Source organism: Mirounga angustirostris, unplaced genomic scaffold, assembly GCF_029215605.1.
Source record: "Mirounga angustirostris isolate CCGP_5_RB_7025 unplaced genomic scaffold, mMirAng1.0.hap1 SCAF_5, whole genome shotgun sequence".
In the NCBI taxonomy this organism is placed as follows: domain Eukaryota; kingdom Metazoa; phylum Chordata; class Mammalia; order Carnivora; family Phocidae; genus Mirounga; species Mirounga angustirostris.
This window is the reverse complement of record NW_026991713.1, coordinates 165,878,070-165,903,164: the sequence shown is the minus strand read 5'-3', so window position 1 is coordinate 165,903,164 and position 25,095 is coordinate 165,878,070. Positions and strand designations below refer to the sequence as shown.

The 25,095-nt window shown below is 46.0% G+C and overlaps 1 protein-coding gene across 1 annotated transcript in view; it reads right to left on the bottom strand.

The window, feature by feature from the left end:
* The window catches only part of CALN1 (calneuron 1), a 491,968-nt gene that overhangs the window by 353,273 nt on the left and 113,600 nt on the right, over positions 1-25,095 (bottom strand). Inside the window, exon 3 of the mRNA XM_054507623.2 lies at positions 24,221-24,345. Within this exon, the coding sequence (XP_054363598.1) occupies positions 24,221-24,345 (125 nt within the window). The remainder of the gene's footprint in view (positions 1-24,220; positions 24,346-25,095) is intronic.

The window sequence follows — 25,095 nt, the reverse complement described above, 5'->3', positions numbered from 1 at the left end:
CGCTTCTCACATGAGGGAAAGAAGCCATGACCCAGACTAGCATCATCCTCACCTTCCTCCCCCACAGAACATCATTGGGATGCGTTCTCTTGGAGGAAGATGCTCCAGTGAGGCGAGGTGGCCAACCCAGTGCCCTCCAGAGGCGCTGTGTGGGCAGGCTGATTCCCCCAGGCCCTCTGGTCTATCCGTGCCCTGCATCAGGCAGCCCCGTCCAGTCGTGGAAGGAACACTCACTCAGCAGAGCCACGGATTACTGGGCGCCAGCTACATGCGTGCCACGCTTCGCCCACAGCCTGCGTGGCGTCCTGGACGTGACCCACTGCAAAGTTCAGCAAACCAAAATCAGAGAGTTGAAGTGACCTGCAGATGTCATAGCCGGCTGGAGGCAAAGCTGGGGTCCTCACAGCGATTCAAATACGTGATTCTGGAGTCCCTGCCTCGACATTTTTTTTTTCTGTCCCACCAGCAACAAAACTGCAAAGGAATGCAGCTGCCCACAGAGTCTCCTAGTCCTTGTAGGAATGCTTATATCATTACGCCTCCTCCACAGTTTTTAATTGAGAAAATGTCACTACAAAACACAACTCAGACATAAGATGTTTCTAGACTCCCCTTATGTCTTTCCTCCCCACAGGGCCGCTCTGCCTTCCCCGATCCCACAGTTTCCTGGTATCCGACAAAAGTAACACCAGATATCTTCTTAGTAAGGGGAGGTCTTCCTGGGTCCACTCCTGCTGGTTCTTGGGATAAAGGGAGCGAGTCCTTATGCAATGGGACCTCTGGACCATGACAGCCCGTCCTCCAAATGCCACCCTCCCTCTCTCTGATGACCTGAAGTTCCCATCTGTGGCAGAGGACAAAAGCTCCCATTTCAAACCTAGAAACTGCCTGAAATTGCTGACACCAGGGAAAGTGGGGAGGTTTCCAGGGAGCCTCTCTGGACAGACTCAAGCATGAAGGCCTGGGCCCTAGGGGTAGTGATGACCTGTGTGGTGGGGTCAGGCCACGTCCCTTAGCGAGCTCGGGGCCCATCCAACAGATGGAGGAGCCGGCCTCCATGTCACTCCCCAGGCTAACATTCAGGGAATCAGCAATTCCATGGCCTTGGAAGTCATGAATCCATGGAAGGTGCACATGACTAGTATCCGATCCTTCTGAGCATGTTTTGATAAGAGAGTAATGACAAAAGGATGTGAAATGCCTGAAAATGACCAAAAGAAAAAAGACAGGAAGTAAGGATGTGGCCCTTTGGTCACCTTATCATTCTTCCCAGGACTGTCTGATTCTTCCTCCTGTCAGGCCAACTGTCCCCATTCCTCATTATATAAATTCTGTATATGGACAGACAGCCCAGGGGCCATCCTCCTCCATCCACTTCTCCACCCCAGTGCTGAGTCTAGATGGTGTTTTATGAACACACAGTGTGCATTATGAGTCCTGGAGCTGGCAGTGGTTCCAACAGGCCATTTTCTTATGAAAGAGAAATTATGATCATTGTGCCCCTTTCTACAGATGTGGCAACCCTGTTCTCCAGTAGATGTCTGTATCAGCTTCCGACGGCTGCTGTAACAAATCACCACAACCACAGCTTTATTCTCATATAGTTCCAGAAGGACAGAAGTCCTTCAGTCAAGGTGTGGAGAAGGATGCCCTCCTCCTGGAGGCCCTAGGGGAGAATCTTTTTCTTTGCCTTTTCCGGCTTCTAGAGGCTGCCTGAGTTCTTCAGTATCTGGCCCCTCCCTTGACTTCCAAGCCAGCAGCATGGCACCTTCCAGTCCTTCTCTCTCTCTTTTCATGTCCCATCGCTTTCTGACCCTCACCCTCCTGCCTCCCTCTTATAAGGACCCTTATGATTACATTGTTCCCATCCGGATAATCCAAGATAATCTCCTCATCTCAAGATACTCAAGACAATCATATCTGCATTGCAACTTCTGTCATGTAAAGTAATACATTCTCAGGTGGCAGAAATAAGCACCTGGATGTATTTGGGCGGGGGGTGGGGGGGTGGGAGGGTGGGGGGGTGGACACTGTTCAGCCGACCACCACGTCTGTTAAATTCCAGTATCAATTTTTTTTTTCAAAAATATAATCTCAGTCACTGTTTGAAAATCAGGATAATCTGTACTGGATTATATTTTTGTTGCTGTGGGAAGCATTTTCAAGAGGATGCTTTAAGTTTTAGAGCATTTTAAAATAGAAGAGAAAGGTAAAAATAAAATATTTTTAATCAAGAACATAAAAGGGAAGCTGAGCAAAATAATGAAAAATCACACAAACAGTGGTAGATCACAGATTCCTTCATTAAAGAAATATTGAAAAACCACATGGCTTAGGCTAAAAAGCAGCTAAAGACCCTACAGTTCCAAATGACCTGGTCAGACATGGACAAACAGATTCATCATTTTGCCCCATGCCTCTTCTTGAGTGGGGACAGGCTCAGGCCACCACTGCATGGCTCAGTTTAATTGCTGCTGGAAATCCAGCCCCATGATGCCAGCTGTGAGCTAGAGGCGCCATCTTCCTGTGCAAAGCACCAGACATTTGCCCTTGCTCATCCTATGCAAGCATCATCCTAACACTGCCGAGAGGCTACCCAAGCCCTCCCACCTCCTTTGTCAGGTCAAGAAGTCAAGAGCCTTACCCAAAGTCACATGCTTATAATTACTAGTAGGGGCAGAACCTACCCGAAGTGAACACTTTCCACCCTATAGCCATCAAATTCATCCACAGGATTTTCAACAATAAAAAAGACCTTCGATAAATCTTGCTGGTCCTGCTAAGATCCTTCCTTAAACTTATGTAGACTCTTCTCCACAATTTTCTACAGTCTTCATTCCAAATCTTTCCAATCACCCTCCTGCTCTATCCCACTCTCTCTCAGACACTGCTTGTTCAAATTTTAACTAAAAAGTTCTATATGGAAAGAGCCCAGATGTCTATTGACAGATGAATGGATAAAGAAGATGTAATTACACACACACACACACACACAATGGAATATTACTCAGCCATCAGAAAGAATGAAATCTTGGGCGCCTCGGTGGCTCAGTTGGTTAAGCAACTGTCTTTGGCTCAGGTCATGATCCTGGGGTCCTGGGATCGAGTCCCACATCGGGCCTCCCTTGCTCTGCGGGGAGCCTACTTCTCTCTTTCCCTCTGCCTGCCACTCCCCCTGCTTGTGCTCTCTCTGTAAAATAAAATCTTTAAAAAAAAAAAAAGAATGAAGGGCACCTGGGTGGCTCAGTCCTTAAGCGGCTGCCTTCCACTCAGGTCAGGATCCCAGGTTCCTGGGATCGAGCCCCGCATCGGGCTCCCTGCTCGGCGGGAAGCCTGCTTCTCCCTCTCCCACTCCCCTTGCTTGTGTTCCCTCTCTCGCTGTCTCTCTTTGTCAAATAAATAAATAAAATATTTTTTAAAAAATAAATAAATAATTTAAAAAAGAATGAAATCTTGCCATTTGCAACAACATGGGTGGAACTACAGTATATTATGCTAAGCAAAATAAGTCAGAGAAAAACAAATATATGATCTCACTCATGTGGAATATAAGAAACAAAACAGATGAACACAGGGGAACGGAAGGAAAAACAAAATAAGATGAAAACAGAGAGGGAGGCAAATCATAAGAGACTCTTAACTATAGCGAACAAACAGGGTTGCTGGAGGGGAGGTGGGAGGAGATGGGGTAATTGGGTGATGAGCATTAAGGATGGCACTTGATGAAATGAGCACTGGGCATTATATGCTGATGAATCACTAAATTCTATCCCTAAAACTAATAACACACTATATGTTAACTAAACTGAATTTAAATTAAAAAAAAATTTTTTAATCCTATCTGAAGACATTCAGTTTTCTTCTTCCCTATCCACCAACTCCTCCCCTTAAAAATGAGCCTGTTGGGGCGCCTGGGTGGCTCAGATGGTTAAGCATCTGCCTTTGGCTCAGGTCATGATTCCAGGGTCCTGGGATCAAGCCCCACGTCGGGCTCCTGGCTCAGCAGGGAGCCTGCTTCTCCCTCTCCCTCTGTCTTCCCCACTGCTCATGCTCTCTCTCTCTCTGTATCTCTGTGTCTCAAACGAATAAATAAAATCTTTAAAAAATGAGCCTGTTGCCTGAAGAAGATGATCACAAGAGGCTGAACCACTCAAGGTTAAATCTGAGGTCTTGGGAGTCAGCCAGCCTGGTCTTTGACCTGGCCTTTCACTACCTCTGCAACCTTGAGGCAGTGACTTAACCTCTCTGTGCCTCAGTGTCCTCATCTGGAAATGAAAGTCAAAACAGCAGGGGACTGGCCAAGCAGTGGTGGGAACTGAATGAGAGGGAGGCAGGACGCACAGTGGGGCTCCTGAGCCTGCACTCCTAATTAAGCACTCAACATGTCAAATGGAGTCGTCCTTGGGGTGTCCCTTTCTTTCCCCTTTGACCACACGGGCCTTGCTTCCCTTTTGTCTTGGTTGTCAGGAAGACTCTCCTCGCTGGCCTCCTGCAAGGTTCCTTCACTCCAGCACACTTAGACGTAGGGACTGGACCAACTTCCCTGGAAACTAAGCTACTGCTTCTCCAAGCTCAGCTCTTTCAACCACCTATTCACCGAAGTCCCAGCCAGGCCTCGCCAGCTTCCAACCCTGTTTCCCAATGTGCCCACCACCACACCCTCCACACTGAGCAAGCCCAACTGCCTCAAAGGCCCAGCACACACCACACTTCCACATCCCAGGACCGACCTTTCTGTCACAGATCCCAATCTTTCCCATCCTTCAAGGCCCAACTCAAGTGCCTCCCTCTGCTGGAAGCCTTCTCTGACCCATCACACCATCCCTACCCCAGGACATTAGTGCTCCTTCCTCTGAACTCCTTTAGTTTATTTTAGGTAGTGTTCTAGGGCATCGAATGGATTAAATTCATATGGATTTACTGTGGTGGTGGAGATTTTCTGGATATTGACTATCAATGTCAATATCCTGGTTGTGATATTACATGATAAGTTGGCAAGATGTTACCACTGGGGGAAACTGGGAAAAGGGCATAGAGGACCTTTCTGTTTTATTTATTACTGTCGCCTATGAATCTATCTCACAAGAAAAAGAAAATTACTAAGAGTTAAAAATGTATTTAACACCCACCTTTGGCCACACACCACCTAAGATATTTTACCTATATAAGTCTCATTCCTTCCCTGAACTCCAGACGTGATTATCCAATGGCCTATTCAACATCTCCACGTGGATGACTAATAAGCATCTGAGAACTACATTCGATACTGAGCTCCTAGGATTTTCTCCCTCTAAATGAATCTCCATTCTTCTGGTTGATCAGGCCAAAAATCTTGAGGTCATCCCAGACTCCTTCCTTCCTTCCATTCCTTCCTTCCTTCCTTCCATTCATCATTCATTCATTCATTCATTCATTCATTCGTTTTTTTTTTTAAGTAGTCTCCACACCCAGCGTGGAGCCCAACATGGGGCTTGAACTCATGACCCTGAGATCAAGACCTGAGCTGAGATCAAGAGTCAGAGGCTTAACCGACTGAGTCACCCAGGCGCCCCTCCTCTCTTTTATACTCCATACCCACCTGTCAGCAAACCTTGGTAAATCCACCTTCAAAACAGATCAGAATCCGACAACCACTTCTCCCCTGCTCCATGGTGACCACCCTGGTCCCTGACTACCGTCATCTCTCATCTAGATTAATACTGTAGCCTCCACCCCACCTCTGACACTTCCTATCCTCTTTCCCTGCTTCTTTTATGTTCTATAATTCATCATCATCTAATATTCAATGTCTTCTGCATTGAGAGCAGAAGCTCCATGAGGGTGGGGAATTCTTTCTGTTTGGCTCACTGCAGTAACCAGGAGCTTAGAACAGTGCCTGAAACGTCAGAAGGCACTCAACAAATATTTGTTGAATGAGTGAATGAATGATGTTATGCCTTTGATATTAAAAGAAAACTCTTGAGGTCAACATTTCTGTCTCATTTTTCCAAGTGGGAACACTAAAGTTCAGAGAAGGTCATGAGCTTTGGCAAGCATGAAGGCCAGAGGTTCCCCGATTCTGAGAGCCACCTTCCACCCCCGCTGCTCTGCCTGGCATTAGTCTCTTGGGCATGCCCTGAAAGGCAGGGTCCGTGTCTGACAGATCACTTAGACATTCAGCATCTGGATATAGTGCTTGGATATTGCAGGGATGCCACGAACACCAGCAGAATGAATGCAACTTTTTGTCTCTGTATGAACATGTAATGAACAACTTCGGTTATTACATGTTACACATATGTATCAGCTCCATGATGGTAGACTGGAGTAACCAATCCTCCCAGCACCCAGGGAGCTTCTATGCCATGCCCTTTCCTCCAAGCACACTGTGCCCTGCAGAACCTCGCAAGGAGGTTTCTATTATTGGGTTTCCTTAGCCCGGCACTAGACAATGTTACAGCTGCCTTCTCTACAAACGCCCTGGGTTTTGGGTGTGTGTGTGTTTCTGATTTTTGGTTTTTGGGTTTTTTGCTTAGAATTTGCTCAGGATGGATCAAATTTGGGAAGAAGGCAAAGAGCAAGACTGTGAGAGTGTACTTGATTTGTCTCTGCCTGGTAATTTGTTAAGGCCACGAAGGTACAGCGTGATGTATGAGTCCCTCTGCCCAGGTCTATTGTCTGCTGTCCCCACTCATCAGCCTCCCAAGTGACTTGTAGCAATCTTGAGCACACACACACTGAGTCATTTTCCCTATAAAGACAAATGTGTTTTGCCATGAGTGGGCAATGCTTTAGAACCGAAAAACATATTATAATCAAAAACTATCATCTGGGGGTGCCTGGATGGCTCAGTCGTTAAGCGTCTGCCTTCAGCTCAGGTCATGATCCCCGGGTCCTGGGATCGAGCCCCACATCGGGCTCCCTGCTCCCCGGGAAGCCTGCTTCTCCCTCTCCCACTCCCCCTGCTTATGTTTCCTCTCTCGCTGTGTCTCTCTCTGTCAAATAAATAAATAAAATCTTTAAAAACAACAACAACAAAAAAAAAAACCAAAAAACTATCATCTGAGGCTCAGAGGAAAACACTTTCCTTTCATAGGGTTTTTTTTTTTTTTTAAAAAAGATGGGACAGAGTCTACTTCTGAGCTCACAGCAATGATACGTGCCCCCAAGTTAACCTGAAGGCATTAGCACCTGCCCGGACATCTTATCTCACTTAAATAAATGTTCTTCAAAGAGAGACCCTGAACAAATGGGTAAATTTCAAGATTTAACAACCTGTGGGGACACTATTATTGTCGCATTGGAAGGCAAGCTTTATCGCCTCTGTATATCAAACAAGACATCCCGTCTTGAAGAATTCTTATCTTAATCATTGGCAAACCTGGCCCTGGTCACACCTACCAGAGAAAATACACCCAGGCCCTGGGAACCTGGATATCACCCTCATTTCCAGTGCCCGCAACCGTAGAACTTCTCTCCTGCGGCAGATCCGCGTGCTTCGGAGGTTCAAAGAAAGGGAAGGAGAGAAGAGTGGGATCAGGGGAGAGCAACTCTACGGGGTAACAATGATGATGATGATGATGATGATGATGATGATGAAGAATGACAGTGACATATCCTAGTCTGTGTACTTGGCACAAGACTGATAATCAATGTAGGTTCATCCCTCTCCCCAGATATCCTGGCATGTCCAGCCCAGTAACATCAGCAAAATGTTGTTGATTCAGTTCATACAACCATGATGGTGTATGCTCTGGTCTGAGGAGTTCCAGAGCTTCTATAGAGAAGGTTCAGGGACAAGCCCAGAACCAGGACAAGCTCTCAGCACCCCTGCCCACCCCCCACACACACAGTCACTCACACACACACACAAACACAGACACACACAATCACACAAACATACAAACACACAATCATATAAACACACACAGACACAACTACACACACATACAAACAGGCACACAACCACACAAACCTACACACAATCACACAAACCTACAAACACACACACAATCACACAAACCTACACACACACAATCACACATACACACACGCACAGTCATATAAATATACACAGATACAACTACACACACACACACACAAACACACACACCGAAAAAGACAGATGACCAGATGCCAGATTCACAGATCTAGTTTTGTTCTTTCTCTTTAAAATATCCATCAATTCCTTCTGAATTGGCCAGGCAGGAGAAAGCGAAAAGAAATTCAGTATTTCCATCTGCTCTCACTCCTCCCCCTAGATTGCCCGGCAGTGAGACCACCATCAGCCCTCACAGAACACTGTGCCAAGTGCCAGGCGTCATGCCACAAGCCCATCCCAGGAGAGGGGTACTGTTATCACCCATTTTATGGATGAGGACACTGAGAGCTGTAAGTGTTTAAAACTTGCCCAAGGGCACAGAGATGATAAGCGACATTTCCAGGCTTTGACCCAAGTTCAGTCTAACTCCAGAGTCCCTGGAATTTACCATTTGAGGCAACAAGTCAAGTTCTCTACCCTTGGCCTGGTGGTTGCCTGGGGCAGTCCTAATTATAGGCAGGTGACCTTGGACGTAACACAGTCTCTTTGCAGGTGTATTTGGCAGAGAAAACTATAGTGTATTTCTATGATACCCTGAAAAAAGAATTTGTTTGGCCAAGAACCAGACTGAACTTGGAACATCTAAGACAGTTAAAAGGTTTAGGCAAGTTTCTGACTCTAAGTTAGAAAGAGAGGGGCACTGTCAACCAATAAAGCAAATTCGTTGAGCACAAACAGGTGACATTTTTTTTTTAACTTCCTTCTGATTGAGGATTTTGGCTTTTGAGAATATGAAGGATAACTAGGGGACTGAACATGGCACATAAATTAGCACAGCTAATGGATATAAAGAGGCTCAGCTGGAGAAGTGGGGCCTCCCAATCCCCTGGCCACCAGCAACCACCTGTGATCAAAGGAATGCCTGGATGCTGGGCCTCTAGGTTTCATCTCTGACCCACTTTCCTTTATCTATAACTTCAATATAATAAAAATTCCAAAATCTCTATCTCCTGGCTAAATATTCTAAGCCCCAGAATTCATTATTCAAGGGCCCACTAGCCGTCTCCAGTGGGCTGATTTTCGGTTCTCATGATCTTCTTCCTACCCCATTCAAACTCCCCTGTCCTTGGCCTCAGTGATTAGCACCTAGCTAATGACCTTGATAGGTAGCTGTGCACCTAACTCTTCTTCCTTCTCGCCCACCCTACCTCCACACATCAAGACCTCGTATGGTGGAGACTGTATAACATGGTAGTTAATGAAGGGTATGGGTTCTGGGGTCAGAGAAAAGGGAGTATGAATCTCAATCCACTGATTATTAGTTGTGTGACCTTGAGCCAACAACATGATCACTCTCACACTAATTTCCCTCATCTGAAACAGGGACAAGAATGCCTCCCAGAGTTACTATAAGCATTACACTGGATCACATAAACATGGCCAAGTGTCTGCACTGTTCAATCCCCAAGCCCACTTCCCTCCAACCTACTGCACTTGCTGAGTTTAGGTCCCCACTCTTTCTCCCCTGACTGAGAATGGGCTCCTGGGGGTACCCCAGCCTCTAGACCCACTCCCCCCCAAGTCCATTCTCCACACCATAACCAATGCCATCTTTGCAATAACAAATAGAACCTCGCTAGCACGCATTGATACACCATGTCCAGTCTTCCTACAGAAAGCAAACCTTGATGTAGTGATGGGTATAAGAAAGGTCTAGTTCATGGGGTGCCTGGGTGGCTCGGTCAGTTAAGTGTCTGCCTTCAGCTCAGGTCATGATCTCAGGGTCCTGGGATCGAGCCCCACACTGGGCACCCTGCTCAGCGGGGAGCCTGCTTCTCCCTCTCCCACTCCCCCTGCTTGTGCTCTCTCATTCTCTCTCTGTCAAATAAATAAATAAAATCCTTAAAAAAAAAAAAAAAGAAGAAGAAAGAAAGGTCCAGTTCACAAGCTAGAGATTAGCGATTGCTCTTACCCTTTTGTTGACTCCCTTTAGGAATATGACGTAAGTAGTACATCTTCTCCCCAGAAAAAAAGCACTACTCACAAACACAAAAAATATTCAGAAGCCCTAGAAGATACACAGACCCCAGGTTCAAAGCTCTGACTAAAATCATTCTTTGGCCTGGCCGTTAGCACCTTCATATCTCTTCGTAAGTCTGTCCTCTAGGCTAACCTCAGTCACTGAGGATTCAAAATGTGAAACAACACATTTCTTAATTTGCACATTCAGGGTCTCCAAAATCTGGCAAGAGAACTCGGCAGTCAGCTCAAGGCACTTTTCCCAGAACTGGATGGCACCTCTGAAGAATTCTTGAAGAGAGTAGCATAAAATCATGATCAATCATGCACTTGAAACTTGCAGAAGTTTTTTCGGCCTCAGTAGGTGCTGGCGAAGAAATTGCACATGGCTCTCTGAGGAGAGGCGCCACAGAGGTGCAGGAAATACTGAGCTCTCAGGTTTGTCCCCAAGACTCCCCTTCCCCTCCTTTCCCTACCGGAGTGCCGGGTGACGGAGAGACTAAGCTCTCTAAAGTCACCTACAAATTGCTTAGGGGCACCAGACCAAGAACTTTAGGACCCATCCTCCCTGCAATGCTTCTATGCAGAAATGCTAAATCGCCACCCAGATGGCTGAAGAGAGCGACACATCCTGCATCCTGCGGCTCATCTCATTGGTACCAGCAGAGTAATAACCAGCAAAGCACAGCCAGTCGGCACCAGCTTAGGAACTAGTCCCACACCTGAGCCTGAAATGGTGGCACACTCCCTAGACCAGCATTACTTTAGGTCCTGCGGCCATTTATTTTAGCAGCTTTATGGGAAAAATAACTATTCTTTTCTATCACCACAAAACTTTAGTGTCACAAACAAACCACTTAATACTGCAGTTGCTGTTTCAAGTTTGGAAGAAACATTAAAACAAAAATGGCCTTGAATTTGAACCAGATAAGGTTAGGGAAACCCTGAGGGAGTACGGAGGAGGTGGCAACGGGAAACAGGGATGCTAATGTTCACAGCAGCTACACCTAGCAAAACTGATGGTTGGGTTCTTCCCTTTCCAGAAACCACCACTAGTCCTATACAACTGCCCACTTCAGAGAGGAAGGAATGAAAATCTGCTTTCCAATATGTTGGACAAGCCCCTCTCCCCAAGGGGAGTGAGTTCTGGTCACTGGGCCATGATTTCAGGCTCCCCATCTCCTATCACCACCTCTGTTCCGACCCACTGAATAAGTATTGTGGGATACATCAGTTTATATTTAAAAGGAAATTTATGTCATGTTCACTCCTGATCCTCGAAGGCATCACAGTGAAGACTTGAAAAGCCTGAACTTTCAGCCATCCACAGATGTTTCTCACATCAAAGCCCAGATCTTACAGGATCCTGGTTCTATCTCTGAGGACCACCCAAGGCTTTGAAGCTATTGTCATTGGGTACATTTTCCTCTCCTTCCTTTGACAATTTAGACTCTTACCTCTATACCAATGAGGACAGGGTCTTTGAAAGATAAAGAGCTGAGGCTGGGGCAGAAGGAAAGGTGTCTCTATTGGTTTAGAGCTAAGACACAGAAAATCATGATGGGATGTCAAGATACTTCCACATTCACATCCTGAATTGAGCCTGTCCCGATAGGACAATTGCACAGGGTTCTGGCTAGCAGTTTGCTTTTTCCTCTAAAGAGCCAACATGCCCCTACATGGGAGTGATAATCCTTTGGGTGTGTCTTGTCATTATCATCACCACCACCACCACCACCACCACCATCATGACAGCATTAGCAACAATTATTACTATCGTTACTATTTATTGGGCACTTACCACATGTCAAATACACAACAGTAACTCGCTCTGCATCTATTACCCCATATCATCATTATAACGTACATACTATTATCCACATTGTACAGGTAATAAAACCAAAACTCAGGGAGCACTGAAGTAAGCCATTGGACCCTAAATGTGATGCATCATCAACCATGCTTCACCGCCATATATTTCATCCCAAATCCACTCCTAGTAGAGAACGAATAATCAGGAACCATTAGCTCACAAACTTCTCTTATCAGAAGATCTGGCTGGCATCCATTGATTCAACAAGCATTTCTGAGCCATGACTGTGTGCCTAGCCTTTTGCTGTTTGCTCATAGGGACGAACATGATGTATAAGTGCACCGCCCTCAACACTGAGACAAACCCACCCGAAATTAATGTCCTCCTAGAGGGTTCTAGGGTCTCTGCCATCCAGCCCGTCCTGCTAGCTCTATCCCCTTTTGCCCTGCTGAACCTCATCTTTTAGAATTTCAAAAGATGAATTTGAAATATAGCCAATATATATATTAGAAAGGGACAAACCTCCAATGCTCTAAAATAGACTCCTCAGACCTAATCCTTACCAACAATACTTCCTCCACAAAAATAGTAAGCAGGAGATTCCTAAAAGTAGTATTGTATGGAAGACACTAATTTAAAAATTGGAAAACGGGTTTAGAGACTGGATTATTCATCTGTGGTCATACGGCTGCTGATTCTATGGGTTTAGGTTCAGCTCTGAGTGACAGAAAAACAAGATAGAAGTTGATTTCTCTCTTTTCCACCACCCTCAGGCAGCCAGGCTCCTTCCAGCTCAGCATTCCATCATCCAAGGGTGAAACTCTGTCTTCCTGGTGTCAGATGATGACATTCCCATTCCAGTAATAATAAGGAAGAAAGGATAAAGAAGAGGCAGTGTGCACCGAAGTTGCCCAATGTCACTTCTGCTTATATCTCATTGGTCAGAATTTACTAAAATGGCCACACCTAGCTCTCAAAGAAGTGTAAGGAATGTAGTCTTTATTCTAGCATCCATGTGTCCAGCTAAAATTTCTGTTATTGGGGAAGAAACGATATTGGAAAAGAGCTAACCATCTGTGTTGCAGCTGCTAAGTGGTACAACTAGGATAAGAACCCAGATCTGAGGAACTTCAGAGACCCTACTCCATCAAGAACAGGTAGGCTTTAATTCCTATTTTTATAGCAATGATCATTGGTCCTCTCTTCTTCACTACCAAAGAAACTGCAAACTGCGATTTCAGAACTTTCTATAATATTTCATTAGCCTTCAATTCAACAGCTAGAAACCATCTCCAAGCTAATTTATATGGTCTTTGGTGGTTTTAAAATACACCTGCTAATTCTTTGGTACTCCTCCCTTCAAAAGATGGAGGCTTACCCTAAGTGTAGACTGTATTTAGTGACTCACTTCTAATGAGATATGTGGCAGAAGTGACAATATGTGACATCTGAGACAAGGTCATAACATGATCGTTTGTTCTAGCAAAAGCCAAATCCCATGCTTTGAAGTCACTCAAGCAGTCCTATGGGGAAGCCTTCATGGAAGGAATGAAGGGAAGCGTCCAGCCAAGAGCCTTGTGAATGAGCTTGAAATTGGATTCCCCAACCCCAATCAAGCCTTCAGATGATTGCATCCTCCCTGCAACCCTTTGAAAGCCATTGGGCCAGACCATGCCTGAGTTTCTGATCCACACAGACTTGGAAATAAATTTTTTTCTGTTTTAAATCAGTTTTTGGAGTAATTTGTTACACAGCAATATAATAATTCAGGTCTCAATGTAAATTTAGTGTTCTTTTGGCTTGAAAATGCGAGAAAGTAGAAATGACCATCTTGGTAGTGAAAATTTATATTTTTTAAATGGCTGTGTCTCAGCTCAGCACCTGAGTTTAAATGATTTGAAGCTGTGCTTAGATGAGATGCCCTGGACGCCACTGTGAAGGGGGAAGACCAGGGAGCCGTCCCTGTTAGAACATATTGCTAATATCACATCCCTGAGTAGTCCCAGGAAGCAGCTGAACCTGCTGTCAGGCAATTACCACCAGGAGAAAGAGCTCGGTATCAATGAAGCCAACATCAAAATGATGAGTTCTGGCAAACTCTCTCCAGCATCCAGATGGATAATGCTGAGCAATTCTACTCGACAGGTTAACGTACTTAGTTATCTGGGGAAGCACTGTGGGGCTTAATTACCTTAGTAGATCTGTTAGGATGTATTTCTACTGAAAGTAGAAGATTCCACAGAAACAGTACCAAGGTTATTTTATGATAGACATGGATGGTTGGTAAATCCTGTTCCTCAAATATCTCAAGTCGAGGTCATGGTTTATGATGCCGGCTCTTGAACTTTTAGACCAAGGTATCACTTCTGCCTACTAGCTCAAGCAGGATTCTTAGGAGTAGGAACCAGAGAAACATGTTCTATAGGGGGTTCACAGAATCAGCTGGTGGGAAGACTTTGTAAACTACAATCTGCCCTCACCTCTCTGCATCTGGAGAGTCTACAATTAGCTCCTCATCCTTCATTGAGAATCACCACCATCCTAAGCCACTATTGCTAGAGGAAATAGGTTAAAAAAAAAAAATCCTCAGAAATACAAGGGTGAGAAAAAGTTCAAAGTGGCAACGTCTCTGAAATAATACAAAATACTTGTATATTGGATATTTTTATTATGGGCCAAAGGGCTCCTAATTAAAATGAGAGGAGAGGACTCTTCTTCCAGTGGGGCACTTTAAGGCTGTCATTGGAATAAGATAACTAGTGTTACCTCTCTGCCCCAACCCATTGAGAGCTTGGAGCTAAATTTCACGCTCATTCACAGTAACTGCATAGTTTAAGGGGCTGTCGTAGGTTTTTTTCCTTCCTCTTTGTATGTGGATTTTTATTTTCTATTTCTGTTCTAACAGCTTTGCAGTTTGTTTCTTCATTTATCATATGATGTCTCGATCACATTTGGAAGCAGGCAGCATATCAATTACAAATGAATAAAATGAAAGCGGCAGGGTCGGTCCTCGGGTTCCTTTCCTGGACACAGCTATCAAACTGCATTTTCAGAACAAGAGGCAGGAAACCCTAAGAAGACTTAAGCAAATGTCCCTTTAAGGAGGGGGCCCTTGAAAGCGGCTGCCATCAGAGAAATCCGTCCTTGGCTCCGCTGACAGAGCTTCGTGGCTCTCCACCAAAGACTTCCCTCTCAAGGCTCAAAGGCAGGTCAAGCCTCCAGGAGGAAGGTACGTAGATAGATAAAAGACCTGGGTTGTAAAGCTAATTCTCAGCTCGGGAGCAGAGCTGTGTATCTGGCACTCCCACTCTTGTTGGATGATGTGGTTCTTTGTGGAGGTTTTATAACCTCCTCTGGAGGAGAGAACTTAGAGCCATCAGCCTTCTCAGATAAGAGTTGTGAGTTTTTCTTATGACAGTAATGTCTCTGCCTCCTTAAAACCCCTCTTGAAAAGCCTGTAGCGGGAAGTGTCTCCAAGAAGGCAAGTTAGGGTGTGCCTCTTGGATTTTTAAATCAACCAGCAAAACTAGAGGAGGAAAGGAAAACAAAGAGAAAGGAAGTGAGGGACAGGGGTCTTCTTTACAGGAAAATGAATGATGGACCAGATGGGTGGAGGTGGGGAGGGGTCCTTCAGAGCTCATGGCACGGGAGCCAGCCCCCTCAAAGGGGCTCAAAGCAAGAGATCACGCCCATCACCAGCCTCTTCTGGGATGCAGTGTACCTCTGCTCTCAGTGAGGAGCACGCTGGGCTCACACAGAGCTTTAAAAATATCTCTCCACCCACTGAAAGTTTGATTAATCAGGCAAGTTCTCACCCATGTGTCACAGTGGTGGCAGTGATATATAGGATAGTGACATGAGGGTGCAGGGAAGGCACAAAGGGTCTCATCTAGGAGGGAGGAGGATTCATAGCATAAAAGTTAAAAAGCATGGGGGCGCCTGGGTGGCTCAGTCATTAAGCATCTGCCTTCGGCTCAGGTCAGGATCCCAGGGTCCTGGGATCGAGCCCCGCATCGGGCTCCCTGCTCAGCGGGAAGCCTGCTTCTCCCTCTCCCACTCCCCCTGCTTGTGTTCCCTCTCTCGCTGTGTCTCTCTCTGTCAAATAAATAAATAAAATCTTTAAAAAAAAAAAAAGTTAAAAAGCATGGGCTCTGAAGCCCGGTGAAAATCAGCATCCCAGTTCTAACACACACTAGTTAGTAACCGTGGACAAGGTTCTTTTACATCCCAATTTTCCACATTTGCAAAACTGGAGTTAATAATAACACCTGCATTCCAGGATGATTGAAAGGATTAAGGGTGTTGATTCATCTAAAGCATTTTGAACAGTTCCCAGCACAGAGTAAGCACTCAATAAACTTCGGCTGTGATGATTAGGATGATGGTGACGATGACAATGTTGAAACTTAAAAGATGGGTCCCAGTAGACAGAAGCAGCTAGAACAAAGGCAGAGAAGCAGGAAAGATCTTGAGGCAGTAGAGAACCATCTGGAAGGAAAGCAGGAAGTCAAGGCAGACAAAAAGGAAGGGCCCAGGCCACACAGGACTTCCTATGCTTTGTTACAGTGTTTCCCTATGGCTCACCCAGCTGTAGGCTGTGGAGAGCATTTAAGAACTAGAAACAAAAACGAACTATTAAAGGGTCAAGTGCTACGTTGGTTGAAAATTACTTTTAACCAGTTTGGGTAAAAAAATAAAATTATTAATAACAGACTTCTGCTACAGCAAAGTAACTGGTATAAGAATAACCCTGCCACCATGTACAACCATACAACTGAACAAAATATCTAAAGCAACTGTTTTCAGGCCGGAGACAACAGGCAGCACGTGACTGCAGGTGCAGGGAGAAGGGAAACTCACCCGGCGAGCCCCACATTGACCCTAGCTCTCTGCCTGGGGACCACTTCCCAACCACAGCTCATACTCTGGGGTAGCTAAAGGAACTAGAACCTTGTAGGGTAAGGCAGCAGAGAGAAGAAAACTGCAGAGAGAAGACCCCAGAAGCCCGCATGTGGGTTTCTCATGAATACTTGGCCGAAGGCTAGACTACCCTCGTGTAAGTTGAGATTAAACCGGACTCACCAGGAAGCAGCTGCTCCAAGGCTGAGAAGAAAAAACAGATACTAGAATTAAAGCAGCCCTAGGTGTCCAAAAAACCTTATTAATACCCCAGGTATCCAGCTGAAACACTAGAAGGACCTCATCATAAGAGTAAAGAATATACTCTACAGGCCTCCTTTAGATCCACATGATCAAAACCTAACACCAAGCCCTGACAAGACCCACAAGGAAGACAGAGTTTGGAGACTGAGTCACTGCCAAGTTAGAGGGGCTTGGGGGACGCCTTGGGATTCCCACAGCTCTACCCTAACGAAGCATAAAACCAAACCTACACAACTTGAAAGCAGTCAGCTAGTAATTGAGCTATCTACAGGAGCAAAAATCAGCACTCTTCAGAGAAAGATAACAGAACACAGAGTCTCCATAGTATAGCATTCTCAACGTTCAGTGGACAGTCAAATATTAACAGGCACACAAAGAAATGGGAAAGTTTTAACATAATCTTTAAAAAAAACAGTAGAAACCAACCCCAAGATGGCCTAAAGCCTAGATGCTGGATTTAAGTACATAAAGACTTTAAGGAGCTATTATAAATATAGGAAAATATGTCCAAATAATTAAAGAAAAATACTGTTTCAATGAGTAAGCAGATGAGTATTCCAACAGAAAAAAATGGAAACTATAAAAAAGAACCTAATTAAAATTCTAGAACAGAAAAAAGTGGATGCATGCCTCTGTGTGTGTGTGTGTTGGAAAAAAAAGGGAGACAGAAAGAAAGCAAATGTTTTAGTATTAACAATTAGGTGAAGATATACACTTATTCACCATACTTTCCAAACCTCTGTGGATTTGAAAATTTTTTAAAGATGAAAGAAATATTAAAAATATATACTTATGTATTTGTAGGCCAAGAAGAAAAAAGTTATAAGCAGTGGGATAACCCAATCAAGCGTGTATTTGAGAAGCATCCCTCCAATGAAATGGAACTGAACTGATACATGAGTGACATTGTAGATGAGGCCCAAAGAGTCACACTCCGAGTGACTGCAGCCAGGGGGTGGGGACCTGGCCCAAGACCATAGCAATGTGGTCAGAAAGGAAGGAACAGTTTTGAGATAAGTTGAGAGAAGTCAAGATCTGCAAGACTTTGCCAATTATATGTGGGGAGTGAGCAGAAAAAGAGGAACCAAAGATGACTCCCAAATTACTGTTGTAGCTGACTGGGTATAACGTGATATAATTTCCTGAGAAAAATTCCAGAGGAGAGGCAGTTTGGGAGAAAAAAGAAAATCCATTCAGCTTTGGATCTTTGGAGCTTAAGGAACTTGTGAGACATCAACATGGGCCTAGAGATAGCAGATCTAAAATTCAGGAGCGAGGCAGGGATTGAAGATATATATCTTGAGGCAATCAGCATGTAGATGTCCATGGGGACAACAACCCCAGGAGACAACAGTGTGTGAGCAGTGGGCAGAAGAGGAGGGACACACAAGGAACAGTGGAAATGACAAAGAGGTAGAAAAGAGGAAAGAGGAGAACCAGCTAGTGACGTAGATGCCAAAGCAGCGACAAACTCCAAAACCAAGCATGTGAGCAACACTGCCAGATGCTGCAGAAAATCCAGAATAAACACTGAGAGTCCACTGGATTATGCAAGCAAGGGGTCACTGAGGAAACTGCGCTGTGTTGACACAATGACTCGAATAATCTAAAGCAAGTCAAGGAACTACCGAAACGGGGCTTCATGATGGCAGTAGGTGGTGGACTGGTACATCTACTCCCAAAGCTCAAATTAAAATATCCCCAAAAATGTACATATGAGCATATCACCAGAAATAGTAATTTTGAGATGCATACACATGTCAAGGGTTGAGGAGAATTTTCATGACTGGTAACACCAATGAAACTGGAGAAACACAATTTCCACCCACCCTGGGAACTACGGTGGTACTTACGGCAGGAAGACATTGACTCACCACCATTGTTGGCCCCTGCCAGGGACCCAGAGGCTAACTGACCAGTAAATCAAGCTGTCACTCCCTATTTCATAGCAAATGTTTTCCATGGTGACCTACTCCCCAACCCAATCCAAACCCAGCCCAGCAGCACCCCTTTTCTAAGCTCATTTATGGAACCCTACTCTCTGGGAGCAACTAGAGCCATGGGTTGCTGTGTCCCATCCTGGATTATATCTGAGCAAGATGAGAACCAGGGTGTACATGGGTCACTGAATGCCGGACACTAGTTTGAGAACAGGAAAAGAGCAAGAGAAGGGAAAAACAAAGGAGTGACAGAATTCTGTAGCATAGGAAGCAACCCAGCAGTAGGGGCAATCAAGATCCCACATCCACCCAGCAGCCATGGACTAGATGAGTGTCTTCTAGAAACCAGACTCTCCAGCTGGGGGTGACAAGGGGAAAATTAGCGCAAGTCTGAGATAAAGCAAAGATAGAACAAAGAAGGCTAAAGATTCTTTACAAACCCTGTTTGCTCACAGATTCTGGGCCCATGAAGAACTTTATTGAGTCACAAAGCAGAGCAGAAAAGAGCAAAAAGGACCATATTGAAACATCTTCTAATGCAAAATAAAGGTAGCATCAGCTGGAAGACTTGGGGGAAAAGGCCTTTTATATATGTATATGCATATCTACATACATTATGACAAGAAACAAAAGAGATTCTCACAAACTGTGTCCAAGTTGTCCTCAATAAGACAAAGAATTGAGAGAGAATAAAAAAAATATGGCCCCAGTAAAGCAGGAAGACAGAGCCATGAGGAAAACACACCCTAAGACTATAGCAGCAACAGAGAGAGGGATGGTGAGATTATATCCTAATAGCTACAAACTGAAAACAACCCAAATACCCATTGAGAACAGAACAGATAAAAATGAATGGTGGCGGGGCGCCTGGGTGGCTCAGTTGGTTAAGCGACTGCCTTCGGCTCAGGTCATGATCCTGGAGTCCCGGGATCGAGTCCCGCATCGGGCTCCCTGCTCGGCGGGGAGCCTGCTTCTCCCTCTGACCCTCCCCCCTCTCATGTGCTCTCTCATTCTCTCTCTCAAATAAATAAATAAAATCTTTAAAAAAAAAATTAATGGTTGCATATTTATATATGAGGGGATACTATTTATTAATGAAAATGAATCAACTTCAGCTACCCTCAAAAACATGGCTGAGTCTCGCAAATATGTTAAGGAAGAAAGGCTAGGAACAAAAGAATAGATAGGGTGTGACACCCCTCCCCCTGCCCCCCCCCCCCCAAGATGAAGGGAAACACAAACACCATGAAACAATGATAGAAAGCCAGGGTGGTGGTCGTCTTTCAGGAAGAGGCATTTGGAAGGGCCTTGGGGTACTTTGGGGTGCCGGTAATATATAGTCCTTAACCTGGGTGGCCGTTGCATGAGTTTTCACGTTCAAGAATATAACTGTAACTGTGCATTAATACTTTTCTTTATTCTACTTCGACCAAAAAGTGTTTTAAAAAGGAAGGAAGACTACTGAAATAAAACCAGGCTTCAAAGGAACTGAAGCTTTTATCCATAATGAAAATATGCTCTAAAGGTAGTAATAAAAAAAAAAGTTAAAATGACTGCAGACCAAGTAAATCAATGATGTGGAAGACAGACCCGAGAATGAATGCAGAGTGCAGAGAACAATGTGAGAAGAGACATATAATGCAGAAAACAAAGAAGGAAGATCTAGGATTAGCATGGAAGGCATGAAATACCCACACTCAGACATTTCACAGTGGCCGTGAGGGTACTGTGAGGACAGTGGACCCTAACATCATAGACATAACAGAAGGGGGATGACTAGATTATATCCTAACAGCCCCAAACTGGAAACCCGAATATCCGTCCTGGATGGAATGAGTGCAGAAATTGAAGTATATTGACATGCAGTGGATATTCACACTGTATATGAATGAACTTCAGATGGATGCAAATTTAAAGATTACAATAACATCCCAAGATTATTCAATAGAGAGCATTAAGAAAACGGCTTTTACAAAGTTATAATTCACGTCTGATAAAATTCCACATGATACACTCTTTTTAAGTACAAGATACTGCTAATAAATGTTGTATATACAGAAATTCGCTGGGTAGATTGCAAATTCCTTGGGGAACAGGCAGTGAATATTATGCTTCTTTGATTTCCTCCTGTACCCAGAAAGCATTTGGGTAAACATTCCTATAATGAATGAATAAACAGGAATGGACAAATGAATAAATATGAATGAATGAATGAATGAATGGACTGTCTCGACCAATTCATCATTGCTGAGTTTGTTTGTTAGGTGATTTCTGACTCTAATTGGACCAACTCGATGTGGCTTTTTGCATAATTTCCTCCTGAGCTTTGTTTAAAGAGAAGAAATAGAAACTTCCCAGAGTAAATGTCAGCCGGAGAAGGCCTGCATGGTGAGTGGCTCTATGCACACCTGTTCTGGGAGGGTAACCATTCATGGACTGGGGCAAGTTTGGCCTTTACATGAAAGGAAAGGGGCATTTATCCCTGAGCGGGGGGAAACCTGTCCCCGTGGCCATCCCTAAGCAGGGGGCTGCAGCCTCAGTGGGGTAGGGAGGGGGGCGTGGTAAGGGAAGATGGTACCCAACTAATGGATCACAAAGGATGCTTTGATGTCCACCAGTGTCCAACACATCCACTCCCTGTACCACACCATGTGTCCCTGAGGATAAGTGAGTGGCCCCAAACGGGAGGACTTTAGGGCTCAGCTTGTCCTAGAGAACAGCAAACAGGCAAATCCTCGGAAACTTGCCGTCCCCGAGAACCAACCTGTGGTTGGTTTTCAGACCCTGCCTGCTTGCTCTAAACTCAGCGCACATCCGCACAGCCCTGCCCAGGGCCCCAAGATGCTCATCATAAAGCATGAGCAGTCATAACTCAGGGTTCACCTTGGCCAAAAGTAAATAAGTAGAAGGAATCTTCCATCAGAAAATAAATGGCCCTTCTCCAAGCTGAGAGCCTGGATTACCCTCCTGAAGGACAAACACAGTGTCTTCAGCAGCCGGCTTCAGGCCTCAGGCCATAAAGTCTGGCTGGACTCCATCAGTGACCCTGCAGGCCCCCCACTGCTAAGCCTGCCCACCTAGGCTTGAGGGCTGTTAGAATCTCTCCCTGCTCTTCTCGCCTGCCGAGAAGACACCTTTCAGCCTGGCTCAGCTGCCTGAGCGAAACATGCTCCTGAGCTCGGCTGCTCGCCCAACTACACGGAAGGTGGTTCTGCCGGGCACCCTGGGGGGACAAAATCCAGCCCGCAGTCCTCTTGAAAAGCTGCGTGCCCTGGCAGTGGCCCAGATTTCACAGAGAAAAAAGCCGACGACCTGAGGAGAAGTCATCTCTTGATTATTCATGGCGAAGTTGAGGAGGAGGGAGGGAAAGGGAAAGCCAGGATCTGTGAAAGCCACAGGTGATCCCCAAACTTCCTTTGGTTAGTAATGTCAGCCTCTCTAAGAGTTATCCCAAACTAGGGACTTCCTGCCCCATCCTCATGGCCTCTGCTCAGGGAGGCCTTCAGTCCCTCCTGCCGATGACGAAGCCCAGGGACCGACCTACTCAACAAAAACACAAGTGCAAACCCACCCCCAAATCAATGCACCACTTCCCTGATGTCTCCAGAGAGTGGACTCCCCAGGGTGCTGGGAGCCTGGGGCCCCGCCAAACACGCCAGCAGAGCTTTGGTCCTTCTTTCTGGTCACCTCGCTTTGGAGGCAGTCAGGGCTCTACGGCCTCCTGCATCCTGCGTCTGAATGTCCTCTGGCCAACAGAAGGCCAGGAGATCCCAGGGTCCTGCTCTCCTCTCCTGCCACCAGCCTCTGTCCAGACTGCAGTGAGCACCTGCTGGCCCTAAGGAGCCAGGCTCCACCACGCGCTCCTGCTTCCTATAACACCCCCGGCCTCCCCTGTGGACCTCACCCAGCACCCTCCACGGCTCTACCCCTGGCTCGTGTAAACAAGCCAGTCTTTCAGATAAGCAAGCAATCAAACCAGAGGAGAGCAGGAAAAGCTATCAGACGACCCCATCCTCCACTTCCCTCAACTCCTGCCAACTCGGAAGCAAGTGTGGCTTCGTTGGCCCAGAGCTGAATTTCCCCACCTTCTTCTTGTGAGTAACGGCCGTGAGGCTCCCATCTGTGCACAGACACAGCATGCTGGTCAGACCATTCCACTTAAAAGCGAATATGTGGGCCGTCTGGGGAAATTCTGACTTCTCTATTGTTGAAAGCAAATTTCGACTTCATGCTTTAAAACGGTGTTACAAGGAGGGGGCGCCTGGGTGGCTCAGTCGTTGGGCGTCTGCCTTTGGCTCAGTTCATGGTCCTGGGGTCCTGGGATCGAGCCCCGCATCGGGCTCCCTGCACCGCGGGAAGCCTGCTTCTCCCTCTCCCACTCCGCCCCGCCCCCGCCCCACCACTTGTGTTCCCTCTCTCGCTGTTTCTCTCTGTCAAATATATAAATAAAATCTTCTTTAAAAAATAAATAAATAAATAAATAAATAAAATAAAATTGTGTTACAAGGAGCATAACATTCCAGAATACTAGGGAAAACGGATTCTGGCTCGGCCTCAGCAGATGGGGCACCTAGGCAAACATCTGGCTGGATCAACCTAATTCTCTGTTCCAGAAGAAATAAATTCCTTCTTCCTCGTTTTAATGTGGTTGGTTGCTTAATCAGGGGCTTAGGTGACCAATGAGGATACAACAGGGCACCGTCCCAGGATGAATACAGCCATGGTGTGCCCAGGTTTGTTCTCATCCCTAACCCTGCCCTGAACACCCAGGGCTACACTGTGTTACAAAGGAACAGAGGCAATTAAAATAATTGCTGTCCGTTCCCACCTAGACGCGGCTTCCAGATGATTCTGATCTGGGCAGGATTCAAAGCACCACAGCCCCAGGTCAAGAGCGGGGCTTTTCAGCCCTCGCCTCCCCTACAGCTGGGCCCCACGGAAATGACAAAGTGGAAACATGACAACACCACGGATGATAAAGATTCCATAAACTGGAAAACACATTTTGGTAGCTGAAGGCCAGCCCCAAGGTCAGCCTACAAAGAAACCAAGACATTCACCAGAGATTTCTCAGGCTACAGGCTCGGTCCCACACCAAGACGTCATTCGCGCGGACCTGTCCCTGAGCTCTCTCCCGTCGCACCACCGTTAGACTTGGGCCACAACGGGCGGGTGGCCAGAGCCTGGTGCGTTCACCTCAGAGGCACAAGAGCCTCAAAGGCCTCCGTGGGGTGGCTAACCTCCCAGACGGGGCGGGCCCCTTACCGTCCAGCTCCTCCACGGAGATGTTCGCAAGCTGCTCGCTGTCGCTGCCGGCCGACAGGGATCGGTTCAGGTAATTCCCCTTGTACAACAAGCCAGCGGTCACGTGGTGGAAAGGCATCTTTTCCCTGTTCACAAGACAAGCGGGAGTGGGGAGAGAAAAGACATCATCATTCATTCCTTCTGTCCTTCCGGAGAGGGCCACCTTGGTTCCCAGATGGCTGGTGTCATTTTTAACGCAACAATCACATTTCTAGAGGGAAAGTCAGAAAATGCCAGGGTCCTCATGGTCTGAACAGTCCCCAGATGCTCTCGAGTTCCATCGCTTTCTTCGCTTTACACCTGACTTCATTTTACTGACTCAATCATGAATCTTGCAGACTGTGGGATACCCATGTCATCAGCAAGTCCTTTCCATGCAAAAAGGAATCCTCTCTGCTCCTTTCCTGCGCCCGACAAACTCTTTTCTCAGTACTCATCAGGAATGCACATCCCAGAAATGCTGGGCTCCCTGGGGGACTACTGGGCGTCTTAGCTGTGACCGAGCGGAGATCCAAGTGTTCCACTTTTCCCGGGTAAAGCAGATGACCCACTCACACAGCACTTAAATCAGGTAGGAAATGGCAGGCCCTAAGTTAATACACGTACAGCCGGGCGCCTGGGTGGCTCAGTTGGTTAAGCGACTGCCTTCGGCTCAGGTCATGATCCTGGAGCCCCGGGATCGAGTCCCACATCGGGCTCCCTGCTCAGCGGGGGGTCTGCTTCTCCCTCTGACCCTCTTCCCTCTCGTGCTCTGTCTCTCTCATTCTCTCTCTCAAATAAATAAATAAAATCTTTAAAAAAAAAAAATACACGTACAGCCTTCTGCGCCTCAGAGA